Raw genomic sequence first — 27,101 nt, 5'->3', positions numbered from 1 at the left:
TTTTCCAGGGAAGAAGATGGACATTCAATAAAATAGGTGAATTTCATCTATTTCTGATGAAAAAACTGGAACTAAACAAAAATTTTGATCTCCAAATATAGGATTCAAGAGAAACATAAAAAAGTAAAAAGAAATCTTGAGAACTATATTTCTGTTATAAAGATACATAAAGAACACATGTATAATTTGGTTTTATAGTTATAAAATAAAAAAGAAACTTTGGGTGGAAAGGAAATTGTACCAGAAAAGGGGTTAAGTGCGGGTACTACATCTCACAAAGAGGCAAAGGAAACCTATTATATCTGAGGGGAAAAAGGGAGGGGGATGAACACAGTATGTATCTGACTCATCAGAATTGACTTTAAGAGAAAAATATTAGACATATTCAATTTACAGAGAAACTTCTCCCATCTCATTGAAAAGTGGGAGGGGAAGAGTGAAAAGGGAAGGAGTAAGCTAAGTGGAATGGAATAGAGAAATTGTGAGGAAAAGGGGTAAGAAAAAGGGAGGAACTCTAAGGTGGGGGAGGGATCCTAAAAAGGGAGGGCTGTAAGAGGGGAAATACTGGGGAGGGGGGAAAAGGGGAAGGAAAGGAGAAAATCATAAGCAGGGGTTAACAAGATGGCAAGTAATACAGAATTAGTAATTTTAACCATAAATGTGAATGGGGTAAACTCCCCCATAAAGCAGAAGTGGATGGCAGACTGGATTAAAAGTCAGAATCCTACAATATGTTGTTTACAGGAAACACCCTTGAAGCAGGGCAATACATACAGAGAAAAGGTAAAAGGCTGAAGCAGAATCTACTAAAAGAGATAAGAAAGGGCACTATACCTTGCTAAAGGGTAACATAGATAATGAACTAACATCAATATTAAACATATATGCACCAAGTGGTGTAGCATCTAAATTCTTAAAAGAGAAATTAAGAGAGCTACAAGAAGAAATAGACAGCAAAACTATAATAGTGGGGATCTCAATGTTGCACTCTCAGAATTAAATAAATCAAACAACAAAATAAATAGGAAAGAAGTCAAAGAGGTAAATAGAATACTAGAAAAGTTAGGTATGATAGATCTTTGGAGAAAACTAAATGGAGAAAGAAAAGAGTACACTTTCTTCTCAGCAATTCCTGGAACCTATACAAAAATTGATCATATAGTAGAATATAAAAACCTCAAATTCAAATGCAGAAAGGCAGAAATAGTAAATACAGCCTTTTCAGATCACGATGCAATGAAAATTACATTCAAAGTCATGGAAATACAAAGAGAAAAAAAAGGGTAAATTTCCTAACTTCAAAAGGTACAGTAGAGGGAAACAAAAAGTCCTTAGAAGATTAAATCAAAATTAATATGGGCTCAAAGTAGGCTTCCCATAGGAGGGGGCATTTAAGCTGAGTTTGCAAGGAACCTAGCAATTCATTAAGGATAATTAAAAAGGTATAATGTTAAGCTGAAAATTAAAAACTTTTAAAAAATGGGAGACAGCTTTTGCAAAGGTACAGAAAAGTAAGATGAAACATCTTGTACAGAAAGGAGCTAAGAGGCCCCGTTTGGCTGGAAAATAAAAGACATGGAGGAGGGTGATATGCACTAAACCTCAAAAGATACATAGAATTTGGTCATTGAAATGTTAAGAAGAAAAAGGTGGGGTGATATTTTATCTTGGAATAAAGAGGGAGTCACTGAAATTTCTTAAGCAGAGGAGTAACACGATTGGCAATGAATTTTAGGATTATCACTTTAGCAAATATGGGAATGATGAATTGGGGAAAGCGAAGTCTGAGTACAAAGAGGAAGACACTGACTGCACTGAGGAAAATACTGAAATAATCTAGGCTGGTGATAAAGTAATAATCCTGAAGTAGGGTGGTGGCTATAGGAGGAGAGATAAAGCAACTGATATGAACTATATTTAAATATTTACTTATAGAGGTATTACATCAGATGGATAAAGTGGAAGAGAATGAAGGAAATATTGCTTGAGTAAATAAACCTAGTGACTCTAAATCCCCTAACCCACTAGACTTCAGGGGTAGAGAAGTAATGTGAAGATCTAATCATTAATTTTCCTTAATATTTCATTTTCAATATTTAATTCTTATTGCTGGATTTAGTTGTGACTTGAGAATTATGTTTAAATTGCATGCTAAAATGCAAGGTCATTTATCTATTATCCTAACTCTGCTTCATGTATTTGCTTAGTGGGAAGGACAAGTGACCATGGATATAAAATGTTAGGATTACTGTGGAGAATGATTAGTGTAGTTGCAATCTGTATCAGTAGAGGAATTAACCACACTGATGAAATTGCTGATCCTTGAAATATAATATAAAGCATATCAGATTTAAAATTCTCAATAAGCCCTTGTATCTTGAGAGTAATTACATCCAGGATGCCATTTCTTAAAACTAATTTTAAAAAGTTAGATCAAAATGACAAAAATAAAACCACCTAATTCAGTTAAGTCCACTTATTTTAAATTTTGTCCTTAGATCCTTTTACACTATAGAATGTGTACATTCTACAATAAAGAACCTTGTAAACATAAACATTTCACAACACTATATACTATCATGAAGATAGTGAAAAACATTCTCTGTAGATGCCCTGCTGAGAAGCTTCTGAATGCCAATATGTAACTCAGAAATTAATGAGAACATTGGGGGCTAATGATGTCTCTGGTGAGAGAAAAATATATACAAATAAAATGTCTAATTTGGCAAGGATCCAAATGTTTTAAGTGTGAATTCAAAAGTCACTTCATGAAAACTTAAAATGCACTCATTGTCACAAACTATACTTTGGGCAGTATGGCAGGGAACAGATGATAACTTTTTCTGAAATGGTCCCAGGTCAATACCCTGGAAAGTGCTTTTAGGAGAAAAATATATTGCATATTTGATATTCTGATTTCTGCTGGTTATCTTGTCAATTGATTCATTTTCTTAAAAGTGAAATTCGGGTCTTGTTTCCTAGGTTTTAATCAAAGTTTAAAGCCCCATCTAAAACCTACAGCAAAGATTATTTGTAATACAGAGATGCTGGACTCATTCTCAATAAGATCAAGGGTGAAACAAGGCTGCCCAAAATTACCATTATTCTTCACCATTGTACTAGAAATACTGGCTTTTAAGAAAAGACAAAGAAATTAAAGGAATTAAAAAAGGCGATGAAGAAATAAAATATCATTCTTTGCAGATGATATGATGATATAATTGGAGAATCTTAGAAAATCCGAAAACCTACTGGAAACAATTTACACCTTTAGCAAAGTTGCAGAATATAAAATAGAATATAAAATAAACTCACGCAAATAATCAGCATTTCTATATATTACTGACAAAACTCATCAGCAAGAGATAGAGAGATTCTACTTCAAATTACAAATATAAATACTTGGGGGGGGAGGTCTACCTGCCAAGACAAACCCAAGAACTATATGAACATAATTACTTTGATTTTTTATTGAAGTTTTTTATATTGAAAGCATATGCAAAGATAATTTTTCAACACTGCCCCCTGAAAAACCTTGTGATGAACATAATTACAAAACATTTCTCACACAAATAAAGTCAGATCTAAATAATTGGAAATATATCCATTGTTCATGGCTAGGCCAAGGTAATATAATAAAAAATGACAATCCTGCTCAAACTGATCTACTTGTTCAGTGCCATAATCAAGGTCTATAGCAATCTAGTATTTGATAATGCACCCCCCTCCAACTTCTGGAATAAGAACTCAGTATTAAAAAAAATTGTGGGGAAAACTGGAAAATAATATGTCAGAAACTCGGCATAAACTATATGTCTCTCCCTATACTAAAATAAGATCAAAATGGATAAATGATTTAGCCATAAAAGACGATACCATAAACAAACTACAAGAACAAGAATCTATCAAATCTTTGGAGACGGGAGGAATTTATGACCAAAGAAGAACTAGAGAACTTTATGAAAGTTAAATAGACAATTTTGATTACATTAAACTAAAAACTTTTTGCACAAACAAAACCAACAGAAATAAGATTAAAAAGGAAGTAAAAAGTGGGGGGAAATCTTTATAGACAGTATTTCTGATAAAGGTCTCATTTCTAAAATATATCAAGAACTATGTCAAATTTATAAGAATACAAGTCATTCCCCAACTGGTAAATGGCAAAGGATATGACTAGACAATTTTCAGGGGATGAAATTAAAGCCTCTATATCTATAATCATATGAGAAATGCTCTAAATCACTACTGATGAGAATAATGCAAATTTAAAGAACTCTGTGATACCATCTCACACTTAGCTAGGATGACAAAAAGGTTATGTAAATGTTGGAGGGGATGTGAGAAAATTGGCACACTGATGCATTGTTGATGAAGTTGTGAAATGATCCAACCATTCTGAAAAGCAATCTGTCACTATGCCCAAAGGTATATAAAACTGTCCATACCTTTTGACCCAGCAATCTCTCTATTAGGTCTATATCCCAAGGAAAGCATAAAGAAGGAAAATCAAAACTATCCATAGCAGCTCTTTTTGTGGTAACAAAGAATTGGAAAATGAGTTGGCTCCCCTCAATTGGGGAATGGCTGAACAAGTTGTGGCATATGAATGGAATATTATTATCTTATAAAAACAATGGATAAGCTGATTTTAGAAAGGCATGGAAAGATTTATAAGAACTGATGCTGAAAGAAACAAGCAGAACAGGAATATATTGTACATGATAACAGTAAGAAGGTGTGATGATCAACTATGAAAGACTTGGTTCTTCGCAGTCGTTCAGTGATTCAAAGCAATTCCAATAGTCTTTGGACAGAAAATGCCATCTACATTCAGAAAAAGAAGTAAGAAGATTGAAAATAAATCAGCACATGCTATGTTTACTTCTTTTTTCTGTTATTTTATCTCTTCCACGGATTTTTCCTTTTGCTCCAATTTTTCTCTGCCAACATGATTCATAAAGCAATATGTGCCAATAAATAAATAAAGATAAAAACAAAAACAAAAATAATTTTAAATTTAAAATTTTTTTTAAGTTTAAAGCCTCCTCCAAAAGTCCTTAACCTCAAAAGTCTACATTCACAATATTTCATACAAAAAAGAAATAAAATACAAAAAGTTCTTTAAATTTTTCAAATTCTTTTTTGAGTACAATAAAGGAATCACTTTTTAAGTTAGCTGAATATTTCCCAATAATCTCAAATATTCAAAAAGATGAATCTGTGATCATACTAATTTGTTTATTTCTCCAAGATCAAAACTAATGGGGTCCATTTTGTGTAACTTTTGTACCCATCCTAACATAAACTCACTAAGTAAGCATTCCTTTAATGTCATAGAGGCCTTTCTTGCTTTCTTCTAACATACATTGCAAATGTGTCAGAGGTCTACATGAGAAGTCTGCCTCTCGGGTTCTCACCTCTGTCATGGAACCAGTGTCTCTGTCAAGCTGGTCCCAGACAATGAAGCCATGCTTCCAACCAGCCACCCTACCCAAACTCTTGTTATCCACCATGAAATTAAAACTTGGACTCTGAATGCAATCTCCTACAAGACAGTGGAAAAGACAACGGCTAAGCATGTCTCTATTTTATATCTCACCTGATTTTTTATGATCAGAAGATCAATTGATGAGGTTTTTTTCTGAAGTTTTATCTTTCAAGGAATTTCAAATGACTTTAATATAAGGAAAGAATCTTTTTAGAAAAGAGCCAACCAAATCAAATACTTTTTTCTTAATAAATAATAAGCATAGTATGACTCTGTATTTCAGTCTGTTTTTTTTTATTTGATGGCAAATATTTAACGCATATTTCAATTGTGAAAATCTGTCTATTCTCTACCAAAATCTTCATGGAAGAGAGTTTTCAAGCAAGTATAACAGCTTTATATACATGACAAAGTAGGTAATAGGTCAATAAGCGTTGATGTTCTTATAGTATTAACTTGAAAATTCACACACACACACACACACACATACACACACATACACACACACACACATTTGATATTTCTTCTCCTTAAAATATCTCGTCAAGCAATTTCTCATTGGTCTTACAACTACATCATCCTCAATATAGATTACTTCTATGGTCTAATCTTGCTGCTTGCCTTTCCCATCTTTGCTCTTTTTGATACCATTTCTCTCACCTCTAAAAGCATATCCCAAACCAAATTTAGAAACCCATTAGAATTGCTCCATCTTAGAATTGCTCCATCTTTGATAACAAAAACAATGCTACAAATCTTATCCAATTTTCTTTTATTTATTATCTTATTTTCATTCTCAAACATATTCAGAAGGACTACTTATTTAACTTTATTGCCAAGTTTCTTTTTTCTATATTATTTTTACCTTTTAATGATTTTCTCTCGTTCACAAAACAGACAGCACACACATACAAATAAAATCTGGACCCTTCTTGGATATTTTTCTAATTAATAGGTGTACTATATAGCCAAAGCTTCCAAGCAAAGATACAAAGTATGGAGAATATAAATCATAACTTACCTTACAAAATCATAGAATATTAGAAACATATAAATCCTAAGAGATCTTCTATTACAGACATCTAATTATCTTTAAGCCCAGCACCTGTATCATTCCCAACCAAAGCACACTTGGAATGTCTATACTATATTCTTATTATTAACTCCAAAAAAAAGTGAGTCAAAAGTCATGGTAAAATTACTAATAAAAATATTTCACATTTCTAAAAGATTTTCTATTTTGCAAAGTATTTTCTCATTAAAATTCTTTGAAAAATGTAGAGCAACTCTTATCATCCCCATTTTTCAGAATGTCAGCTGTGGTTCAGAGAGGTTAAGTCATCTGCCTGTTACTAAATTCTGATGAGAATTATTAAACCCTTGTCTTCTAATTCTAAGTCCAATAGACTTATTGGACTTATTTTCTCTATATAAATACAATATTATGTCACTTAAAGAAAAAAGTCTTTACCTAGCTTCATTAATTGGTTGCTTACTGGGTAATTTTCCTCAAAGGAATATTGACATTTTAGATAGCCCTGTTAATATGTTAATTAGAGTAATAAATTAATTTCTAGGTCTCATCTCTATGTCAAGAGTGGCTTATATGAAAGGCAATATGCTATAACTAGAGGGGACTGTGAATTCTAATCTTAGCTCTGCCTCCAATTTACATAAGATCAGCCATATTGGATAAGAACCAAACTCAATTCTGCAGCCCAGAATAGTACTAAGGCATGTGCTATAAACAATATCCTTGAGAGTTGATCTCAAATGATCAAGGATACTACTTCAAAAGGTCCACATTTACTAAATGATCCAATATGTATTAAGTTCAACTTTTTATTGGAAGCTATATTTTTTTCTCCTATATCTTTTCTAGGAATAATAAATATCATACACTTAATGCATGAAGTAGTATTCCCTTTCATTTGTACCTAATTTTGCCTCTGTAGATAAATTGGATCAGTAAGAGACTTGAAGCAAGAAGATCACATTTGAAGATCATCATTATAATCTAGGGAAGATGGGGAGAAGATCTGAATTAAAGTAGTGTGTGATTAGAGAGAAGGGGACATATGTGAAAGATCTTGTACAAATAAAAATAATATTTGGCAACTGGTTCAATATATAAGATAAGAATCCAGGATAATGTCAAGGTTATGAACTTTAGTCTCTGGAAGGAGAATAGAGGGCCAAAGCAAAAAACAAATTGTGAATGAGTTGGAGATAGGGGAGATGGTGAGTTCTACTTTGAGAATGTTAATATAGATGTCTAATATATCTACACCCAGTTTGGGATACAAGACTAAAGTAGTATATAGAGACCTGGGAGCTGTATACAAAGAGAAGATAAATGAAAAGCTCATAAGAAAATTTAGAAAGTAAATGCAAGAAGATTCAAGCTAGAGTTTTGGGAGTTAATCATAATTGTAACCTGAGAGAAAATCCAGCAAAGAAGAGAATGATAGAAATAACATCCATCAGTATTTCCACACAAAATATATTTAGGACCACTTTTCCTCCTTTCCTCCTACAATTAGGGATTGGTTTCCTCTAAAAGGAAACAAAGCAATTCTAAGACCCAGGAGCCCCAGTTTCCATGATATGACTTCCTGGTCACCAAAGAACATTAAATGTCCTAATTATTTACAATCTGGGTCCCTGACCTGGTGGATTTCTGAAGATCCACCTAAGTCATCATGTCCCTTATGTGTATACAATTTGATAAACATTCATTAAGCATAACATATGTGCCAGATACTATGCTGAGCAATGGGGATACAAATAAATAAAACTTATGACTTTTCAGGGCTTCATTCCAATTCAATAGTAAATAGGAATTAAGAGAATAGTGACATTATAGACACCTCCAATAGAGACTTAGATGAGCAGACAAGTAAGAGGAAGACAAAAGGTATGACAAGTCAGAGAAAAGAGTATCCAGGAGGAGATGTATTCACACTATTAAATAGGGCAAATAAGTCAAGATAGATGAGAATTGAGAAAACATTACATTTTTTTGCAGTTAAGATATAATCAAGAAGCTGGGAGAAAACTTTCAGCTGAACAATGAAGCCAGAATGCAAACTGAAGAGGAATTTAGATGAAGGAGAGAAGAAAGGAAGCTGGAGCACCTTGTTTTGATGGCATTTTTCAAGGAACTTTCCTAAGAGAGAAGGGATATAGGACAACAGTTAGCATCAAATGGTAGGATCTAATGAGGATCTAGCTGGGAAGTCAAACATATTTCCAGGCAGAAGATAAAGAACCTGAAAAGGAGAACCTGAAGATTATAGAATTATAATTATATATTATAAAAATAGTGAGATTATATTATAAAAAGAATGAGATTGATAGAGCCACCTGTTTGTTTTATGTAGACTGGACTGGTTTCTCTTTAATGAGGAAAAGGCTCTTCTTGGGATTTGGTTGACTCAGACAACTAGGACTTGCATTAATTATTAGTATGGCTTCTTTATTCTCTGATATATTAAAGGGGAACTGGTAAGGATGAGGATTGGGAACAAGTGAAAATGAGAAAAGAGCCACAGGCCTTTTCCATTACCACAATTCTGGAGTGGGAGGGATGAGGAATGATATCTTTCTTCCACAGGAACTTCACAGCATGGGAAGGCTGTTACCACTAAAAAATTTGAGAGGTTATAGAAGCTTAAATGGCAAGATAATAAATATATGGACAATTACTAATTATTACACTATAGTCTAAAGGAGACTTTTTGTAAGTTGCAATATTACATCAATTTGCAGAATTTATAGAGGATTTGTTCTTTCAGAGTCAACAATTAGTTATGGGATCCAGAAATCCCATCTGTCCCTTTTTTAAGTAGCTAATATCAGGAATCTTTTATATGTTTGATTCTAGAAAAATGAATAGCTGCTGCTGTTGGCACCCCAATGAAGAACATCAAAATAAGGGATACATTTTTTCAAAAATGGTTTTGATTGACTGAATTTATCCTCTCCTCCTAAGGAGTAAATTTCCTACTCCTGAGAAGAATCCAGCTTCAGTTTTATTCGCCCTAGCATTCTGAACAGAATTCTACCCAGCTCCAAATTTTCCTCTAAGATTCAATTCATCACTACTACTATGCTGTGAAAAATAACAAAAAGAGGTGCTATCAGAAAAATCTAGGAAGACTTGTATGAACTTATACAGAGTGAAGTGAGCAGGCACAAAAGAACAGTTTCTACAATAACATTATAAAGACAAACCACTTTAAAAGACTTAACTCTGAACTCAGATGAAGCATCTATCCAACTTCTATTAGGGAGAAGATAGATTCAGGATACATATTGAGGCATATATTTCTTTGACATGGCTAAAGTTGGATACTGTCTTGCTTGATGATGTATATTTGTTACAGAGGTTTTGCTTTTTTCTTTTTTTCTTATGTGTGTGGAGGTAAAGAGATTGGAAGGAAAGAAAGATTTTAGTTAACTAAAAATGTTTTAGAAATCAAAGGAAGGATGCTGTTAAAGATAAAGGGGTTGCTAGAAGTTGACAGAAAGGATAGTATTACATCAGAAATCCCTAAATAAGACAACAGAGGCAGCCCATTTTCCATCAGGAGTTTTGAAGTAAGGAAACAAGAGTTAATTAAAAGCTTACTATATGGTAGACATAGTGCTAAGCAACAAAGATATAAACAAACAAAAAGACAGTCCCTTTCCTCAAGAACCTTACATTTTGATGGGAAAAGACAACACAGAAAAGGGAACTGAAAAATGGGTTTGGGGAGTATGATGGTATCCAGTATGCGGAATGGAGAGTAGGACATGGTTTTGAAATCTACAGACCAGAAATAAGGCTACCTTGGGATACTCCAGAAAATTAAAATCTCTTAAAGACCTTATGGACAATAAAGTTACAGGAAAGACTGGATGGCTAAAACTATCTCAAGTGCTGAGGGAAGTTCCAAATGGGACCATCTGAGATGTGGTTTTTGAACTCTTAGGAGCAAGGAACTGAGTTGGGAGGAACAAGAATATCAGCTTGGTCCCCTCCATAAAATTCTCAGGAAGAACTCATCAAAGAGAAAAGAGGGTATACTAACAACAATGAGAGAAGGATGATCCTGTTTTATTTGAAGACTCACTGTCTGCATCGCAATCATGGAGGTTAATTGATGGAGCATATTATGGGACTGAATATTTTAAGTTTTTTGGAATCAATACTTATCCTGCTACTTCTAGTAGTTGGTGGTGACAGGTCCACTATCTACTAGATTTTTCCCCTTCCACTCCTGATACTGGTTAAGTATTTCCCTGAAATGAGATAAAACTGAGCTAAAGATCCAGGAAGGTAAGGTTCAAAATGCAACTCCCTTAGTGCAGCTTACTGCTAACTTTTCAATGTGTCAACATAACTTTTAAGCCATTTAAAGACCCATCCACATATATTAAGGGTACTTTTCACTTGGGAAATGTCCCTAGGCCATGAGAATAACAACACCTAACCTAATGATCAGACATTTCAATATGAGAGTGAAGGAAGCCAGATTTCCCCAAGCTTAGTGCAGAAATAGCCTTACTATCCTTTCAATAGCACAGTAAACCAAATTTTTTAATTGCCGAATATCCTGCAAGTATCTCATTTCCTTTCATCACAAAACTTTATCATGACCTATGTCACATTTGCCCACTGGTTATCAGGAAAAGGCTAAATAGGATTTGGAATGCTTGCACTATCCAATGTAGTTAACATTAATCTTACTAAGTTATAGGATTGAGGATACAGAGAAAAAAAATACTTCCAACCTAGTGGTGGTGATGAAGAAGGCTGGAGTACTTTACTATACAAATTCCACTTATGTAAATTTTATGTATATAACTGGTGAAAGTGAATAGTGACCATAACTTACTGTAAATTTTCTGAAACTAAATAAAATTGTTGACTGCTGCAGCTGTGACTGTTCTTGTGAATAGGTAGGATGGGGAAAGAAATGTACAATTCCTTTTTCTCCATCCCTTTGGCTGAGACTAGTCAGGAGCTATTTGCTTCTACCTAAAAAGTTGAGTATACTTCTCTAGCTTTCCTTATAGTTCTTTGAGTTGTCTTCAAACAGCTACAGTTTAGTGGGCAAACACCTGAAAGAGACACCACTTCCTGAGGGAACTGAAATCCACCCCTATATTAGCAATATAACACCAATTAGATCAGAAGGGACCATAATGATAGAAGTCCAGGTAATATCAGAGACAAAGAGTAGACAATCAACCACAAGGAAATTTGGAATTCAACTTTATCAGTTAAATGTTGAGTATTATATTGCCTGAGAACTCAATTGATTCTAGATGTAGTCCTTAATAAGCTAGTGGTATTCAAATTGTCAGTGTTAAAAGCAAGTTCAAAGGCTTATGGCACTCTTTAGGTTTAGAAAATCCCAAATCCTATAAATAATCAAAACATTTTGATGGAGAAGGAAAAATGGAACAAGCATCTATTAAATGCTTACAATGTTTCAGGAATTCTAAGTGCTTTACATATAGTATTACCTCACTTAATCCTCACAGCAATCCAGAAAGGGAAATATTATTATTCTAGTTTTACAGTTAAGGAATTTGAGGCAGAAGGGGGTTAAATGACTTTCAGAGGGTCATATCTATTAAGTATCTGAGATATCTGAATTAATTCTTTCTGACTCCAGGCCCCAAATTCACCCACTTGCTTCACAGCTAACTCCCATTTACCACATCACTTATTATACTTTTCCAAGTACTACCCCAAACACAGGATCCTCTCTCCAAGGTACTTATAATCTTGTGAAACCAATATTCTTTGAAGCCATTGTCCCTTGAGCAAAAGGCTGAATGAAATTTTTGGTAAGCACAAAGAAGTGATCAGATTAAATGACTGTTAGACTGCTGGAATCATAAAGTAGCCATTTACTATATTATTTTTATAAAACAGTTGATTCCTGTTGGCCCCTAGTTGCTACTGAATAAATAAAACAGTAATGTACTATTATTTTTTGATCTGAGCTACCCACAATAAGTGATGCAGGATGGATAAGGCAAGGAGATTATTGCCATCACCAAATGAAAATGACACGTTCAACATAATGCTCTCCTGGGGTCCCATGGTCTCAGCATCTTTCATGAAGAGACTGGGATCTTGTTAGATGCTGAGACCTCCAATCCTCCATCTGTTTCTTTGCCTCATCTACTATCCTAATTAGGAACAACAATTTTCCTTATCCATGGCACTAATCACTAATTATTATGAAAAAATTATATACAGCTGAATGTCAGGAGGTAATAATTGAATTACAAATGACAATCTGAGGGATGGGGTCTTGGTAAGTTCTTCCAGTAAATAAAGAGCTGCAAGGCTGGCACATGAAGAGTTGGGCAGAAAAGATTTTCATTCAGATTAATTTCTAGGTGATGCCCATGGATGTATTTGAGAAAAAAAAAAAATTAAAAGCTTTCCACTTTGGAGTTAGGACAATGGATGGGTTTTGCTGATCTTTCCCACCACATTCTGTTCTTTACACAGCATATTATTGTCCATCAGATACATTATATGCCTTCTGCTGAACAGAATAATCAGATTGGTGTCCTCAGAAGCACAACAGAGATTGGGGACTGGATCTATCATCAATCTAGTCAGAGGCTGCAATGCTATGTTATGGTCAGTATGTAACTCTATGATCCTCTTAATGAAGAACAATGCCGTCAATTTTGCTCAACAATGCATTTCCTGATATTCACAGCATTCATCTTTGTGAGTTGTTTAATCCAGAGGACTAGAGATATATAAAACTGACCTATGTGAAGTCAAGGATTGTAGGTTTTAGTAGAATTCCCATTACCCTTCAAGAATGTCTTTCTGATCTAGCATTGACAATTTCTGGTCTTTTGGGGTAAATTCAGAAGCAAAAGAAGAGGGGATATTTCGTATTTTGATTCAATTTTGTCAAGAATTATATTCCTTTTATTCTTATATCAGTAAAATTGTTTTTTAATGTATTTTATGGTCTAGGAAGGTTTCATATTCTAATCCATTTCCTGAATCATTGATTAAATAAGACAGGGGGAATTGGTAGGGGTCATCTTCTAGAGAAGACAGGAAGAGTATGGTTATGGTTATTAGTAAACAGATTGGCTTTTGAGAAGAAAGGCAATCTCTTTATCAAAAAAAAATAGACAAAAGAAAGAATCAAGAGACTAAGATGATGAGGAAGGAAGAAAAGAAATTGCAGAGGAGAAGAGATTCCTTGGGATGCTAGAGAGAAGATATTTGGAATAACCAATTTAGTAAGTGGGATAGAAAAATGATTAAGGAGGAATAAAAGTTTATAATATAATCTGAGGGAGAAAGAAAGACAATAACTATGCAAGTAATGTGAATTAAGAAAGATACAAAGGGCACACAGTATAAAGAAAAACAGAACAAGGAAAGACCTAGGATTTGAAACTACTAACTGTGTGGCCAAGGGTAAAGCATATAATTTTTCTGCGTCTCAGTTTCCTCATCTGTAAAGCAGTAATAATACCTATATTAATGTACATAATCCACAAAATTGCTGTAAGAATAATACAAAATAATATATTTAAGTCATTTTCAAACTTCAATGCCTTGACAACAAAAGTAGATTGTATTTTAATGAAAAAGAAAAATTCAAACAACGTAATATTAAAAATTTTAGGGGGAAAACCATGCTCAACATAGAGAAGTTTTATGGGAGAGGCAGCATTTTATTGCAGTTCTAAAATAAAAGAATGATAGCAACAAATGTGCAAATAAGTGGGAAAGGACTCCATTCTAAGTATGATGACAGTTTGGACAAAGTAATGGTAACAAGAGAAGGTTGAAGAAAACGGAGGACAGAAAATAGTCCAGTTTGGCTGCAACAGAGTAGGTGAAGGGGAATAGGATAAAGATAAAATTACAAAAAAGGCTATGTAAAGCCTGTGAAGGCTCAATAGTTAAATTTAAAGTATATGATCAAAAAAATTGATTAAGAAGATTATTGGGACAATAGTGATGTCATACACACACATACACACATATGTATGTATATAAACATCAGTGGAAGAGAGCTCCCTAAACAAATACTAAAAATATTCCTGATTGAATTCCAATGAAGAAATCCAGAATCCAGATTTCACAATAAGTCTTTAACCCAATATAGGTAGAAACATGCAGATAGGGAGGTTTATGGATGCTGGGTGTTCCCAAGTAGGGATATCCCATAAAGATAAATGATGAAGTTCAGAAGCCAGCAGAAGGAATTTGGTTCAAACCTCAAATTCGAAGCAGGGTCTCACTTAACTAGTGCAGTCTGTTGAGTAGAAATGAAGGGGAAAATATCAGAACAAAGAGAGTAGCCTACAATTCTGCCAATTTGAACCAATAGAGCTTTCTAGCTAGCTAATACGAATAAGGGTCAATGTTGAAAAATTATCCATGCATTTGCTTTGAAAATTAAAAAGTTTTCACAAATAAAGTTGGGAAGTACCTTCAAAAAATAATGCAGAGAATAACAAATTCTAAAATGAATATAAAGTAGACTGGAAGAATAGGCAACCAAAAAAGAATGAGCTATTATGATGGTAAGGATGTCAAGACACAAATACACAAGACAATGACTACAAAACATCTATAAGTAATGCTTCAAAAATACAATTTGGATAGAAACAAATAAAATTCATAGAGAAATTAAGCAACAGTTTTTTAAATTTGTTTTCTATAAATGCAAGTATACACAATATAATGTAAATGTAAATATAAAAGTGCTTGAAGAAAAATTTAGAAACAAAATGAGAGGTATTGAAGAAAAAGTAGAAAACAAATTAACAGTTTGACAAAAGAGATATGATACCTTGATCAAGCAACAATTTCCCAGAAAACTTAGTGTGAACTAAATAGAAGTTAATGACTTCATGAGATAAGATATACTAAAAGAAATCAAAAGCTTCAACAAAAAAAAAAAAAAGAAAAGAAAATGTAAGAAATCTCATGGCAAAAACAACTAACAATGAAAACATCACAAAGAAAAAAATTAAGAATCATTGGACTATCTGAATATCATAATCAAAAGACAGCCTAGAAACCACATTTCAAGAAGTCTTAAAAGAAAATTGCCCAGAACTCTTAAAACTAGAAAGCAGAGTAGAAACAAAAAGAATCAATAAGTCAATTCTTGAGAGAATACCAAAATAAAAATTCTCAGAAATATCAGAGTCAAAAGAAAAATACTGTAAGCAGTCAGAACAGTCACAGTCAGAATCACACACTATTTAGCAGTCACTACCATAATGGAATGGAGAACTTGAAATATGATATTCTAGAAGGCAAAAGATACAGCTTTGGAAGTAATAACTTACCTAGAAAAATCGAATGTAATATAATATGGGGGGCAGGGAATGAGGGAGGAAAGACATCATTTTTAATGAATTAAGAGTTCTTCCAACTATTCCTAATAAAAAAGATCTTCAGAGATACTTTGAAATTTAAATATAGGAAAGAAGAACAACACCAAAAAGGTAAATAAGAATGATCAATAATAATGAACTAAAAGAAAACAAATCACTTACAATTAAATATGGGGAGATGATTTCCTATCATCAGGAATTAAAAAGGGAGACCAATTAAACAAAGACAAGCTTCTGTTCTGTCTTACTGATTTTATAAAAAGAATGGAACAAGAAGGGAAGAGGAATACAAAAGGTAGGGGTTTGTACAAGGTAAAGGAAAGGAAAATTATCTCACATAGAATACACAAGGAGAAATCTATTAAACAAGGAGGAGATAATGGGGGAAGGCAGCTGAAACTTTAAACTCACTCATTTGAATTGGTCTGAAGAAAGAACAATAGATAGATACATACATACATACATGTACAGACATACATCTCACTTAACAGAGAAATAGAAGGAAAAGGCAAAAAGTGGATCATAGATTAAGATAAGCAGAAGTCCTAATCAAAACAAACCCTAAGTATAGACAAAAACAGTTACAGTTCTTTTTGAGATAGCAAAGAATAGAAATCTGAGGAGTACCCATAAACTGGGGAATAAATGAAAAATGTATAATATATAAAGCTGACAATACTATTTATGCTGAATTTTATTAGTGTAATGACCAACCAGAAAAATCAGGATTCCAAAGGACTCACAAGAAAACATGCTACCTACCTTCCTAATAGACTCAGAAAGGAGGATAAAATGGGAGTGAGAGGATGACTAATGTAGAAATTTATTTTAATTAGCATTACATCTTTGTAATGAGTTTTTTTTTTCTTATGTTTTCTATTAGGGGAGATGGATCCTGGCTTATTGAAATAAATAAACTATTTTAAACAAAAATAACTTGAAAAATAAATAACTTTCTGCCAAATGATTTTCACTTAATTTGTTTTTAATAGATTTCACATAGAACTTCTCTGAGGCACTCTGAAAGTTTAAGACAAATTTAGACAGTACTATTGACTTACCCTCACTACATGCTTATTTATTTCCTCAAATAACTTTAGTAGATTAGATAGAATCCATAATCCCTTTCCTGTTTCCCCATAAATTGTTTATTTAACTGTTCAATGCTTTCACTATTCATGATAATTCAAAGCTTTTTTAGAAAGAAATAACACATGATGATAGTTTCCAGGATCCACCGGAACCCTTACAGAAGATAACTCATTGACAACATACAATCCTCTAGTACAGAGGTTTTTAAGTGACAAGTCACACATGATGACCTATCTCAATTTCATTCTTGATTTCCTTTAAGACTCTGGACAGGAGGATCACCTAGGTTGCATGAATATCAAATTGTCACCCTCAAACTCAATTACTTCTGAAATATAGAACTAAACTTAATGAGAAAGTGACTAAGCTGTTTTATAAAAACTTGTGAAATAATGTAAAAATGGTGCAGTAAGGAGTTACTAGTGAGTTACTTAGCAGGATATGATCTTCACAGGTTCCTCATAATTTGGAAAATTATTTGTTCTAAGGCATCTAAAAATCTCCCAAACTATTTTGTTTAGTTGATTCTCAGAACATAAAATTAAGGAAGAGAAGTACACAAAAATAATTTTGTTTCACTCTTCAAGATAGATGACCTACACATGCCAAAATTACAGCTGATTTTACTTTTGATAGAAGAAAGCAAATGCCAAGCTCACTTAATCTGTCTGAGTTCTCATTAGCACAACTCATTCCACAAAATTAAGTGCTATGGTCTCATGATACCCTGTGGAGGGTTAGCTGACTTAGTTGAAAAAGCACAAGCAATTTTCACTGAGATACTGTTTTAAGTCCAGTTTGAATTTTTATTTTAATATATGGATTGCATCTCTTTCCCCAAAGAATAATCTATACTATATTACTAAAAGCAACAAACAACATGTACATCCATGCTGTATTTGTTCAATAATGTACCAATATCCAACCAGCATAAAGAATAAATTATCCTAACTCCCTAAGAGGGTAGTCTTTTAGACTATCAGCAGGGCTGCTAGAAACCTGCAGGCAAGAAAACCATACATACTGTGAGCTTTCAAAATCCCTTACTTGGCCCTGGGGTTTGGTAATAGAATTGGGAAATTCTCACTTCAAAGTTATTAGCTCTAAACCAATGGATGTTACCATTTCCCAGCTGCCCTTTTTTTGGTGAATAGTAAGAAGGAAGGATGATAGTCTCAAGCAAACTTGAGTTATGTAAGTTTCTATGCCCAAAGGGCTACAAAACTGTGCATACCCTTTGATCCAACAGTCTTACTACTAAGTCTGTATCCCAAAGAGATAATAAAAGAGGGGGAAAGGACCCACCTGTGCAAAAATGTTTGTAGCAGAATTTTCTGTGGTGGCAAGAAACTGGAAACTGAATAAATGCTCATCAGCTGGGGAATGGCTGAATAAGTTATGATATATGAATGTGATGGAATATTATTGTTCTACAAGAAGTGATGAACAAACTGATTTTAGAAAAGCTTAGAAAGACTTACATTAACTGATGCTTAGTAAAGTGAGCAGAACCAGGAGAATTTTGTACATAGTAACAAGATTATGTGATGGTTAGCTGTGAGGGAATTGGCTCTTAAATTGGTAGTTCAAGGCCATTGTTTATAAACATGGAATGGTAAATGCTATCCAAATCTAAAACGAGAACTATGATACTAAATGTGGATCAAAGAACAGAATTTCTACTACTTATTTTCTATGAAATAACTCATTTAAATGTCAGCTAACAAAATTACAGTAATGATTAGAGGCATTTTGCTTCTCTTTTTTCTCCCCTCCAAATACTACCACAAAGATTCACTACTCATACTGCTTAGAATGAGAATGAATTATTTTCACAAGCCTCAAGTTTACTCTTAAAAAATACAAAATGTATATAAGATTGGGAAACCTAATTATCTTAGAATATATTATTAAGGAGACTGTTTGCTTTAGAAGTTATTTCATTCCTTGAATCTGACTTAGAAAATTTGATTATTCATGCATTTATATTCAAATTTAAATCAGTTATAACATTCCAAAATGGCAAGGATGAGGTCTTACTGAAAGAGCATTGGACTTGGTATTTGCAAGACTAGTTCAAATCATGTTTATGTGACTTGGTAAGTCACAACCTTCTGGGCCTCAGTATTTTTTTAAGTAATAGATTTTTTATTTTCAAAGCACATACAAAGATAGTTTTCAACATTCACCCTTACAAAACCTTATGCTCCAAATCATTCTCCCTCCCTTACCTTACCCCTCTCTTAGACAGCCAGTAAGCCAATATTAAATATTTCCAATTCTTCTATACTTATTTCTACATTTATCATGCCTCACAAGAACAATCAGATGAAGAAATAAAAAGAGAGAAAAAGAAAAGAAAAAGCAAGCAACCACAAAAAAGGTGAAAAAATATGTTTTGATTCACATTCAGTCCCAACAATTCTCTTTTTCAATGCAGATGGCTCTCTCTATCATAAGTGTATTTGGAATTGTCCTGAGTCATCTCATTGTTGAAAAGAGCCACATCCATCAAACTGATCATCACATAATCTTGTTGCCAAGTACAATGATCTCCTGGTTCTGTTCATTTCACTCAGCATCAGTTCATGTAAGTCTCTCCAGGTCTCTCTGAAATCATCTTGCTAACAATTTCTTATATTTGTTATATTCCATAACATTCATATACCATAGCTAATTCAGCTATTCTCCAGCTGATGGGCATCCACTCAGTTTTCCAGTTTCTTGCCATTACAAAAAGAGCTGCTACAAACCTTTTTGCACATGTGAGTCCTTTTCCCTTTTTCATGATTTATTTCAGACCCAGTAGAGATACTGCTGGATCAAAGGATATGCACAGTTTGATAGCCCTTTGGGCACAGTTCTAAATTGCTCTCCAGAATGGTCCTCAGCTTTCTTCTCTGTAAATTGAAAGGGTTGGCCTGTAACATTTCTGCCATCTCTGATTCTATAAAGCATTGATTTCTACTTCACTTTCCCTCAGTACCTAGCAAAGTTCTTTGAATGCTCTATTAACTTAATATAAAGTTTTGCTGGAAATGAATACTCTCTTCCCAAAAAACATTCATATTTATCTGTGTGTATCTCTCTCACAGCTATGAAAATTAATTCTTTTTCTTAACTTTCTATAATATGCAGATAGAAGAATTATAATAGAGGTCATAGCCTATCCTAAAAACTTTTTTCTTATTTTTCTCTCCTCTCTTTTCCCATTTAATAATATTTTTATTAGAAATTTGCTTTCTTCATCCTTCACTTACCTTTTCAACTTAATGATTTACATGCCATTTTTTCATATCTTTCTGAAGTATATCAATGAGAATTATTAAGCGAAAGTAGTAAACATGTAAGAAAAAAACTAAAGCAAGATAAAATTTGTTGCACTTAACAGTGGTAATATATAAGGAAACACTATAAAAGAGCTGGGTTTGCAATTTATTTTCAAACAAGTAAAGAACCCCCACTTATGACTGTCATGCATCATATGGGAAAGTACATGTTCAAAGTATTTTAAGTGCCACCTTATATTATTTCACCAAAAAATAAACACCTTAAATATAGTAACTAACAAGCCTATGAAATAAATACTTTTGAATAAACAAAATCATTATCATATTATAGTACATAACAACTTTAATGATGCTAATTTAGAGTTTATAAATTGTAAACACTCTTCTAGATGAGTGCCTTTAGAAAATAATATGTGGTTCAGTCCACCTATATCTATACACACTTGCCAATTCCATGCTAAAATCAGAAGGTCTTAGGAATCCAATCCCCTCCTTTTACAGATGAGGAAAACTGAGGTCCAAAGGCATTAATAAGAATAGTATTTTAGTCCATGATCACCCCTTAAATTATTTTTTCACAAGTCTTGACATTCACCTGTTGCCCTACAATGAAGGATAAAGATTTGTTAAGAAAGCTGCAAGCACTCTTAATTTTTAAAGGACTCTTATGGTCCTGGATTTATTACAGTATAGCAGAGCTTCTAAAATCTTTTCCACTGGCAGCTCTTTTTCACCCAAGTAATTTTTATGCAAACATAGGTTTACAGGTAAATAAAATAGATATACAAATCAACATTTACTAATAATAACCAAAAGTAGGGGTTGTGAAATTTTGATTTATGTGACCCCATAGAGGGTTGAGACCTACAATTTAATTAGCAGGAGACTTAGTTTCTAGTCTTAATTCATCCACTAACTAGTTTTATAATCTTGGATAAAACCAACATATTTCATTAAGCTTTATATTCTTCCTTTCCAAAATGAGAGCTTTATGAGAGAGGATTTCCAACCTCCTTTCTATATTTAAAATTATCTTCTATAATTCTACAAATTGTGTGAGACCATGCAGTATTATATGCTTTTAGTAAAAAATTTAGCCCACTACTCACTTTTTGATTATTCTAAGGAAGTACCTACAAAATAAAAGGTAAGGTAATAATTTGGCAACTATTCCATAAATTTGCTTGTGTTTAACTAAAACTTGATCATTTCAACCTGAATTTGTACATCATAATACTAAGATACAATTCCTAGGATGCTGGGACCTCACATAAAAAGACACAAAAAGAAAACTTCTTTTGTACTCCTTGCAAATAACCAACTCCAGTTTCCAATTATTATAGGTCTTTCTCAACTCTAAGACATGTAAAAGTTGATTTGACAATTCTGATCACAACTTTTATAACAAAAATAGCCTACCATTTAAAGGCATAGATTTGCCTATTCAGAATGCTGATTTTTCAATTTTATCTTAGTCTCTCTAATGTCCAAGTAAGGCACCAATACACCACCAACTGAATCACCTGTGTGCCAATGCAAACATGTCTGAAGAAACAGTCTAGTTAAACAATAGGAGTCATATATATTCACACTATTTGAAAAACAAAGGATAAATTGTTTTAGAAATTATATGAAACAGTATTCAAAGTATATAATAATATCAACAATAACCATACCTCAACTCTTGGAAATATGACTTGACAATGAACCTTCTAAATAGCTATTAATTTTATTAGCATTGCTTAATTGGGTTTTAAACACTTTAAGATCCTAAAAAACCCTAAATATTCTGTCATATTGAATCTATGGGCAAGAGGCTATTCATATGCAAAGAAGCTTCCTCTCTAAACTCCAATATATAGGTCAAAATTACTTACACTTTGTTTCAGAGTGATTACTGAAGTTAAAGTCTTTTTTATTTACATAGTTCACTTAAGTGAATTAAATGTTTTCATCCTGAATGATATTAATGAAAAAAAATGAATTTTGTATAATGAAATGGATATAATGGAATGGAATGAATTAAACTCTAACCAAAATTCATCTGTGACTTAAAATAGACACATCTTTTAAAAATGCGTACTTCAAGTCAATTTTTCAAATTTTCTATGTAGATTGAGATCCAGAAGATTGAATATTTATAATATCTGGTTTTCTAGAACTTATGAGCAAAGTCATCAATTTCGACCTTTGCAAAACGTTATCTATGATCTTTTCCAGTTTCTGATTTCATGAACCATCATAGATATTAATTATAACAAAAGGGAATAAAATTAATAAGAAGCTCCATTATTTTTCTGGAGTACTCCTGATTCTGGGCAGGGAATGAACTGCAATACTTTAGAAATGGGATGTATTTCTGACAGATTAACAAAACTGGATCAAATGTGAAAAATCTGATCTATAAAAAGATCTTTGTCAAAATTATTTTTAAAGGATTCTAATTATAGTGTAACTTGAAGTTGCCAAAACCCACAGAAATCACATACATAAAAATTTAGTATAAAGAGGGGAAAGAGAAAATAGCTTTGATCTGATGCATTACAGAAAATCCCTTGGATCCTTAGTTTTTTCATTCCTAAAATAAGAAGGTTCATCTCCAGAGTGTCTTCCATGTCTGACGAGGAAAGATATTTTAGATACTTAAATTTACATTTTTTTTTAAAGTAGAGGAAGTTTGAATCATTATTTATAACTTCAGGATAACAGAAGAACTCCAATTAGACTTTATTTTATTTTCACTTGAAATAAACCACTCCCTCACCTCCTTACAGCATCTGTCATAAGTTGATATCAATGAATGAAATGATTTTCTCTCCCCCCACCCCGGCCCCATTCTCATTCTCATTGCTTGTAACTTTTTCATTTTAACCTAGATTATCATATCAGTCCGAAAAGTACTTTTGTAGAAGGATCCTGGATCTATATATTCGGAGGCAGACATCACCCTCCAGTGTTTGGCTGAGACTCCTTGCGTTGCTTAGAAAGCATCAGTGGAAACTTGTCATTTTAACTTTCCTTCTGTTTACCCAGGAGAATTTCCGTCCTTCCTCTCCCATTTACACACCTACATGGGCTCTATCTCTTAACATACGCCCCAGAGGTCAAAATCTCTGCGGCGTTAGGAGGACTAGCAGTTACGATCAAAGACACTGGAGTTGCTGGGAGTTTTAGTCTGACTCCGGGCCAGGCAGCAAACAACATGATGTGATCCTGTCTGCGTTTTGTGAATGGCTAGCCCTGACAGCCCCTGCCTGGCATGAGGGATCAACTGCTACCGCCGGTTACCAGGCTAGTAAACAGGATCACTTTTCTGGAACGACTTTGGTGTTTGAAGGAGAATCAATGTTGGAAAAACGTTCTCTAGCACCCCTACCCAACGGGCAGACATGCACACTCCCACACGCGCATAAACACACACGCCCCAGACCTCTCTCAGGAGTAAACACCGGAGGGGGGGGAGGCAAGGCACACAGCGCCTGTTGCTGTACTCACCTTCTGCTGCCTCCGGGCCATGTCAGTGGGCTGCTTGGCGTTGAAAGGGTAGGCGATGCACCTCACTACAAAGACGTAGAGCTGCAGGCGGATGCGCTTCTCGTTTTCCTCCTGTTGCTGTCGCTCCAGCTCCTCTCGCCCCTCGCTCAGCACCGAGGGGCTCGGGCTGACAGGTCTGGCGGTGCTGCCGCAGCCCGGGCGCCCAGGAGGGTCCCGCCGCCCTTCACGGAGAGGAGCCGCAGGCAGCGCTCGCTGGGAGCCACCAGCAGCCACCAGCACATCGCGTCTCTCCTCTTCTACCCCTTCGTCCGACTCCTCTTCGCTGGAAGACGGGTCCAGCATGATGTCCGGGTACAGTCCTCACTCCACGAGCGCCAGAGCTCTCAGGTCCGGGAAGGGAAAGCTGCGCTGCAGGAGAACGAAAGGGAAACCGGCCACAGCTTTCCGGACACGTCGAGTTTAGGCACCAGACTGTTTCCTACCACCAGGGCGAAAGGGGCGGGCAGGAGTTGGGGCGGGGGGGAGGGGGGAATGTTGAGGGGGAAGGAGGAGGGAGAAGGGGAGGAAAAAATAGGGAGCCTACCCGAGCGAGAGGGAATGACTAGGCGGGGTTTGCGAAGGGGGAAGTCGAGCCTGGTTGCCTTGGGAATTATTCCTGCAGAGGTCCTTAGCCCCCCACAACCTAGCTGAAAAGCGGCCCAGGAAGCTAGCCCTGGTCGCAGGTGGGGAACCTGTAGCGCCTACAACAAGCAACACGTGGAATGGAATGTTAAGGAGCGCGGAGCTGGAGGGGGAGGAGAGGGGTCCGGGGAGGAAGGAACGCGCGCGCGCCGCATTCCCAAGTGCGCGCCGTTTGTAACCTTGATTAACTGGCTAGTTTAGGGAAAATCACTGAGTGAGACCAGGAGCTATGCTGGCGGCTCGAGCTGGAGGACACTCTGGGCCTGGCAGCCCTCTCTGCTATCCCAGTTTTCCTAGAGTCCCTTGTGCTCGGCTGGCCAATATGCAGGTGCTGAACCAGGGAAGCAGCTACGGCCGGACGCTCCCCACCCCCACCCCCGCAGGTGTCCAGCGATAGCAGCCTTAGTGGGGCCTCTCACCTGCACCTGCTGCAGCTGAGTGCCCTTCCCGTCCACCCAACCCCCACCCCCGGCGGAAGTCTGACCTGACCCAGTATTCGAGTTTGCCTTTGGACGCGAACAGAGCAGACTCTTTTCCGTTGCGTATTGACATTTTAGACTTTTAAGAATTTCCTCTCCCGGTTAAAAACTTATATTGAGGCCCAGGCCACTATTCCCACTATGTTAGCAGCGTCTGAAAGATAACCCTGCCCCCACCTTTTTTTCTTTCTTCTTTTTTTTTTTTTTTAACTTATTTTCTTCCTCAGAAAGACTGCCAAAATGGGCTTTTAATTTACAAAAAATAGAACTCTCATTTAGCTCGGACATGTCTGGATTACTTGCGGAGTTGAAATGAGAATATTAGAAAGCAGGTGTAATGTTCTGATCAAAGCCTTAAACCTAAAGACAGAAGATAGGACCGCCACTTCTGCTATTTACTGTCACTCGAGCACTATTTGACTTAGGTAAGATGAAAGGTGATCTCTCTGGAACTTTCCAACGTTATAAATCCTATGACCTAATCTATGATGTCATGTCATTTTAGGGTCTCAGTTTCTTTATCTGTAAAATGGAGCAAGGTGTGGCAGTTGCACAAATTTACATATTATCACTCCTTCTCTTTTTAGAGATTGAAGCACAGCAAAGGGAAGTGAATTGCTCAGTCAATAGGTGAGGGCAAATTTGAACACACTCTAACCTACTCCAAGTCTAGTGTTTTTATGCTTTCACTATATATACACACACCATGCTTTGTTTTAGATGAGCTCTAAATCGCATGCTCTTATGACTCCAGTCTAACTGCCAGCCTGGGACTAATATTGGTGGTGCTTTTCTCACTGTTTTCCCTCCTTAGCTAGATTGTTTCTAAATTACAACCAAAGCCTACCCTGCTAAACTTTTCACTTGAGTATTCAAGTATGTAGTATTGGAGTTTTCTCTGGTGCGTCTATTATCCAATTCTTTAGCACCAAGGAAAAGGGAAAGAAAGCCAGGGCACAGGATCCAGTCCAACTGAACTGCAACATGGTTTGAAGGTGAGGCAGAGAGGAAGTGAAAGTAGGAAAAGATTATATGACCAGAATTGATGTGTTCTTTTCCTGTCTTAAAATAAGCAACTTCTATTTTTCCAGGCTACTCCTACATACTTCAGGTAGACATTTGCAAATCTTTATTTCACTTCTAGACTACCTAACATTATCCTGTATAACATACCTTTATAAGATGCATGCTTTCATCCTTTTATCTCTATGGAAGGACAGAGACAGACATGGGACATGAGCTTAACTATATTCTTTTCTAAATTTCTTCAATACTACTCTATTTCCCTGATTTGTTACAAGCTTTCAAGTGTTCATTCACTTGTGTCATAGAAAATGTTTTCTATCTGTTGCCACTTCATATTTAAAAATCAAATAGCTAAACCTATTTAAGATAAATAGCAATAATAGATTATAAATTATTTGGAAATGTAAATAGTACAAAAGTATAATATGGAGACACTAATGTATGTTGAAAGAGAATTTAGGCTATACCGTTTTCCAGTTTTTAATTATTAATATATACTCTATATATACCTTTGATGACCTGCAAATTTTAGGAAATGATCCAAGTACAGTTTGTATGGGGAGGGAAGAATTATGTTTTGAATACATTAACAGCAGCAGAAAAATTTTCTTGACAACATAATAAAATCTTGTATAATAATATTTCTGGTGCCGATTGAGTATTGTAACCTTTAAGATGTGACTTCAAGAGTATTTATGGGTAAAGTTTTAAGTTTTAAAAAAAATTACCATTACCCAACAAAGGTTCATTTTCATTAGTTAGTATATTGAAATATAGATCCATTTTGGATTTCCCATCCCCCCAAAAGTTAGGAGATCCATGGTTTATCAAGAGTCTATTATATTAAGCTTTGGTGATACTTTTTAGAATAAATAATGAAATTTGGGATCACATTAACTTATTTTTCTCTTAAAATTGGGAATTTGGGTTAATCATTCAAAATGTATGGCTAAAATTAAAAATCAGAATACTGGAATTCATGGTTTTAAATTGAGGCAAAAGTACTAAATCCCAAGTAATTTTTCAATGAACATATTTCCCATTGATCCTACTGTAAACATAATATGCTTTTTGCTTTTATGTAGATGTTTGTTATTTGTCTGCTTTGTATTTTAACTCTTCCTATCTCCTAGATTATAATTT

General features: G+C 34.8%; 1 protein-coding gene across 5 annotated transcripts in view; it reads right to left on the bottom strand.

Annotated features, from left to right (window-relative positions):
* Nucleotides 1-25,334, bottom strand: part of CADPS2 (calcium dependent secretion activator 2) — a 678,782-nt gene extending 653,448 nt beyond the window's left edge. For all 5 annotated transcript variants that reach the window (XM_052001541.1, XM_052001542.1, XM_052001543.1 and 2 more), the window contains exon 1: nt 23,773-25,334. In XM_052001541.1, coding sequence (XP_051857501.1) covers nt 23,773-24,114 — 342 coding nt within the window. In that variant the 5' untranslated portion in view covers nt 24,115-25,334. The remainder of the gene's footprint in view (nt 1-23,772) is intronic.
* Nucleotides 25,335-27,101: the final 1,767 nt, after the last annotated feature.

Source organism: Antechinus flavipes, chromosome 5 (genome assembly GCF_016432865.1).
Source record: "Antechinus flavipes isolate AdamAnt ecotype Samford, QLD, Australia chromosome 5, AdamAnt_v2, whole genome shotgun sequence".
NCBI classification, from domain to species: Eukaryota; Metazoa; Chordata; class Mammalia; order Dasyuromorphia; family Dasyuridae; genus Antechinus; species Antechinus flavipes.
This window is presented reverse-complemented; position numbering and strand designations above follow the sequence as displayed.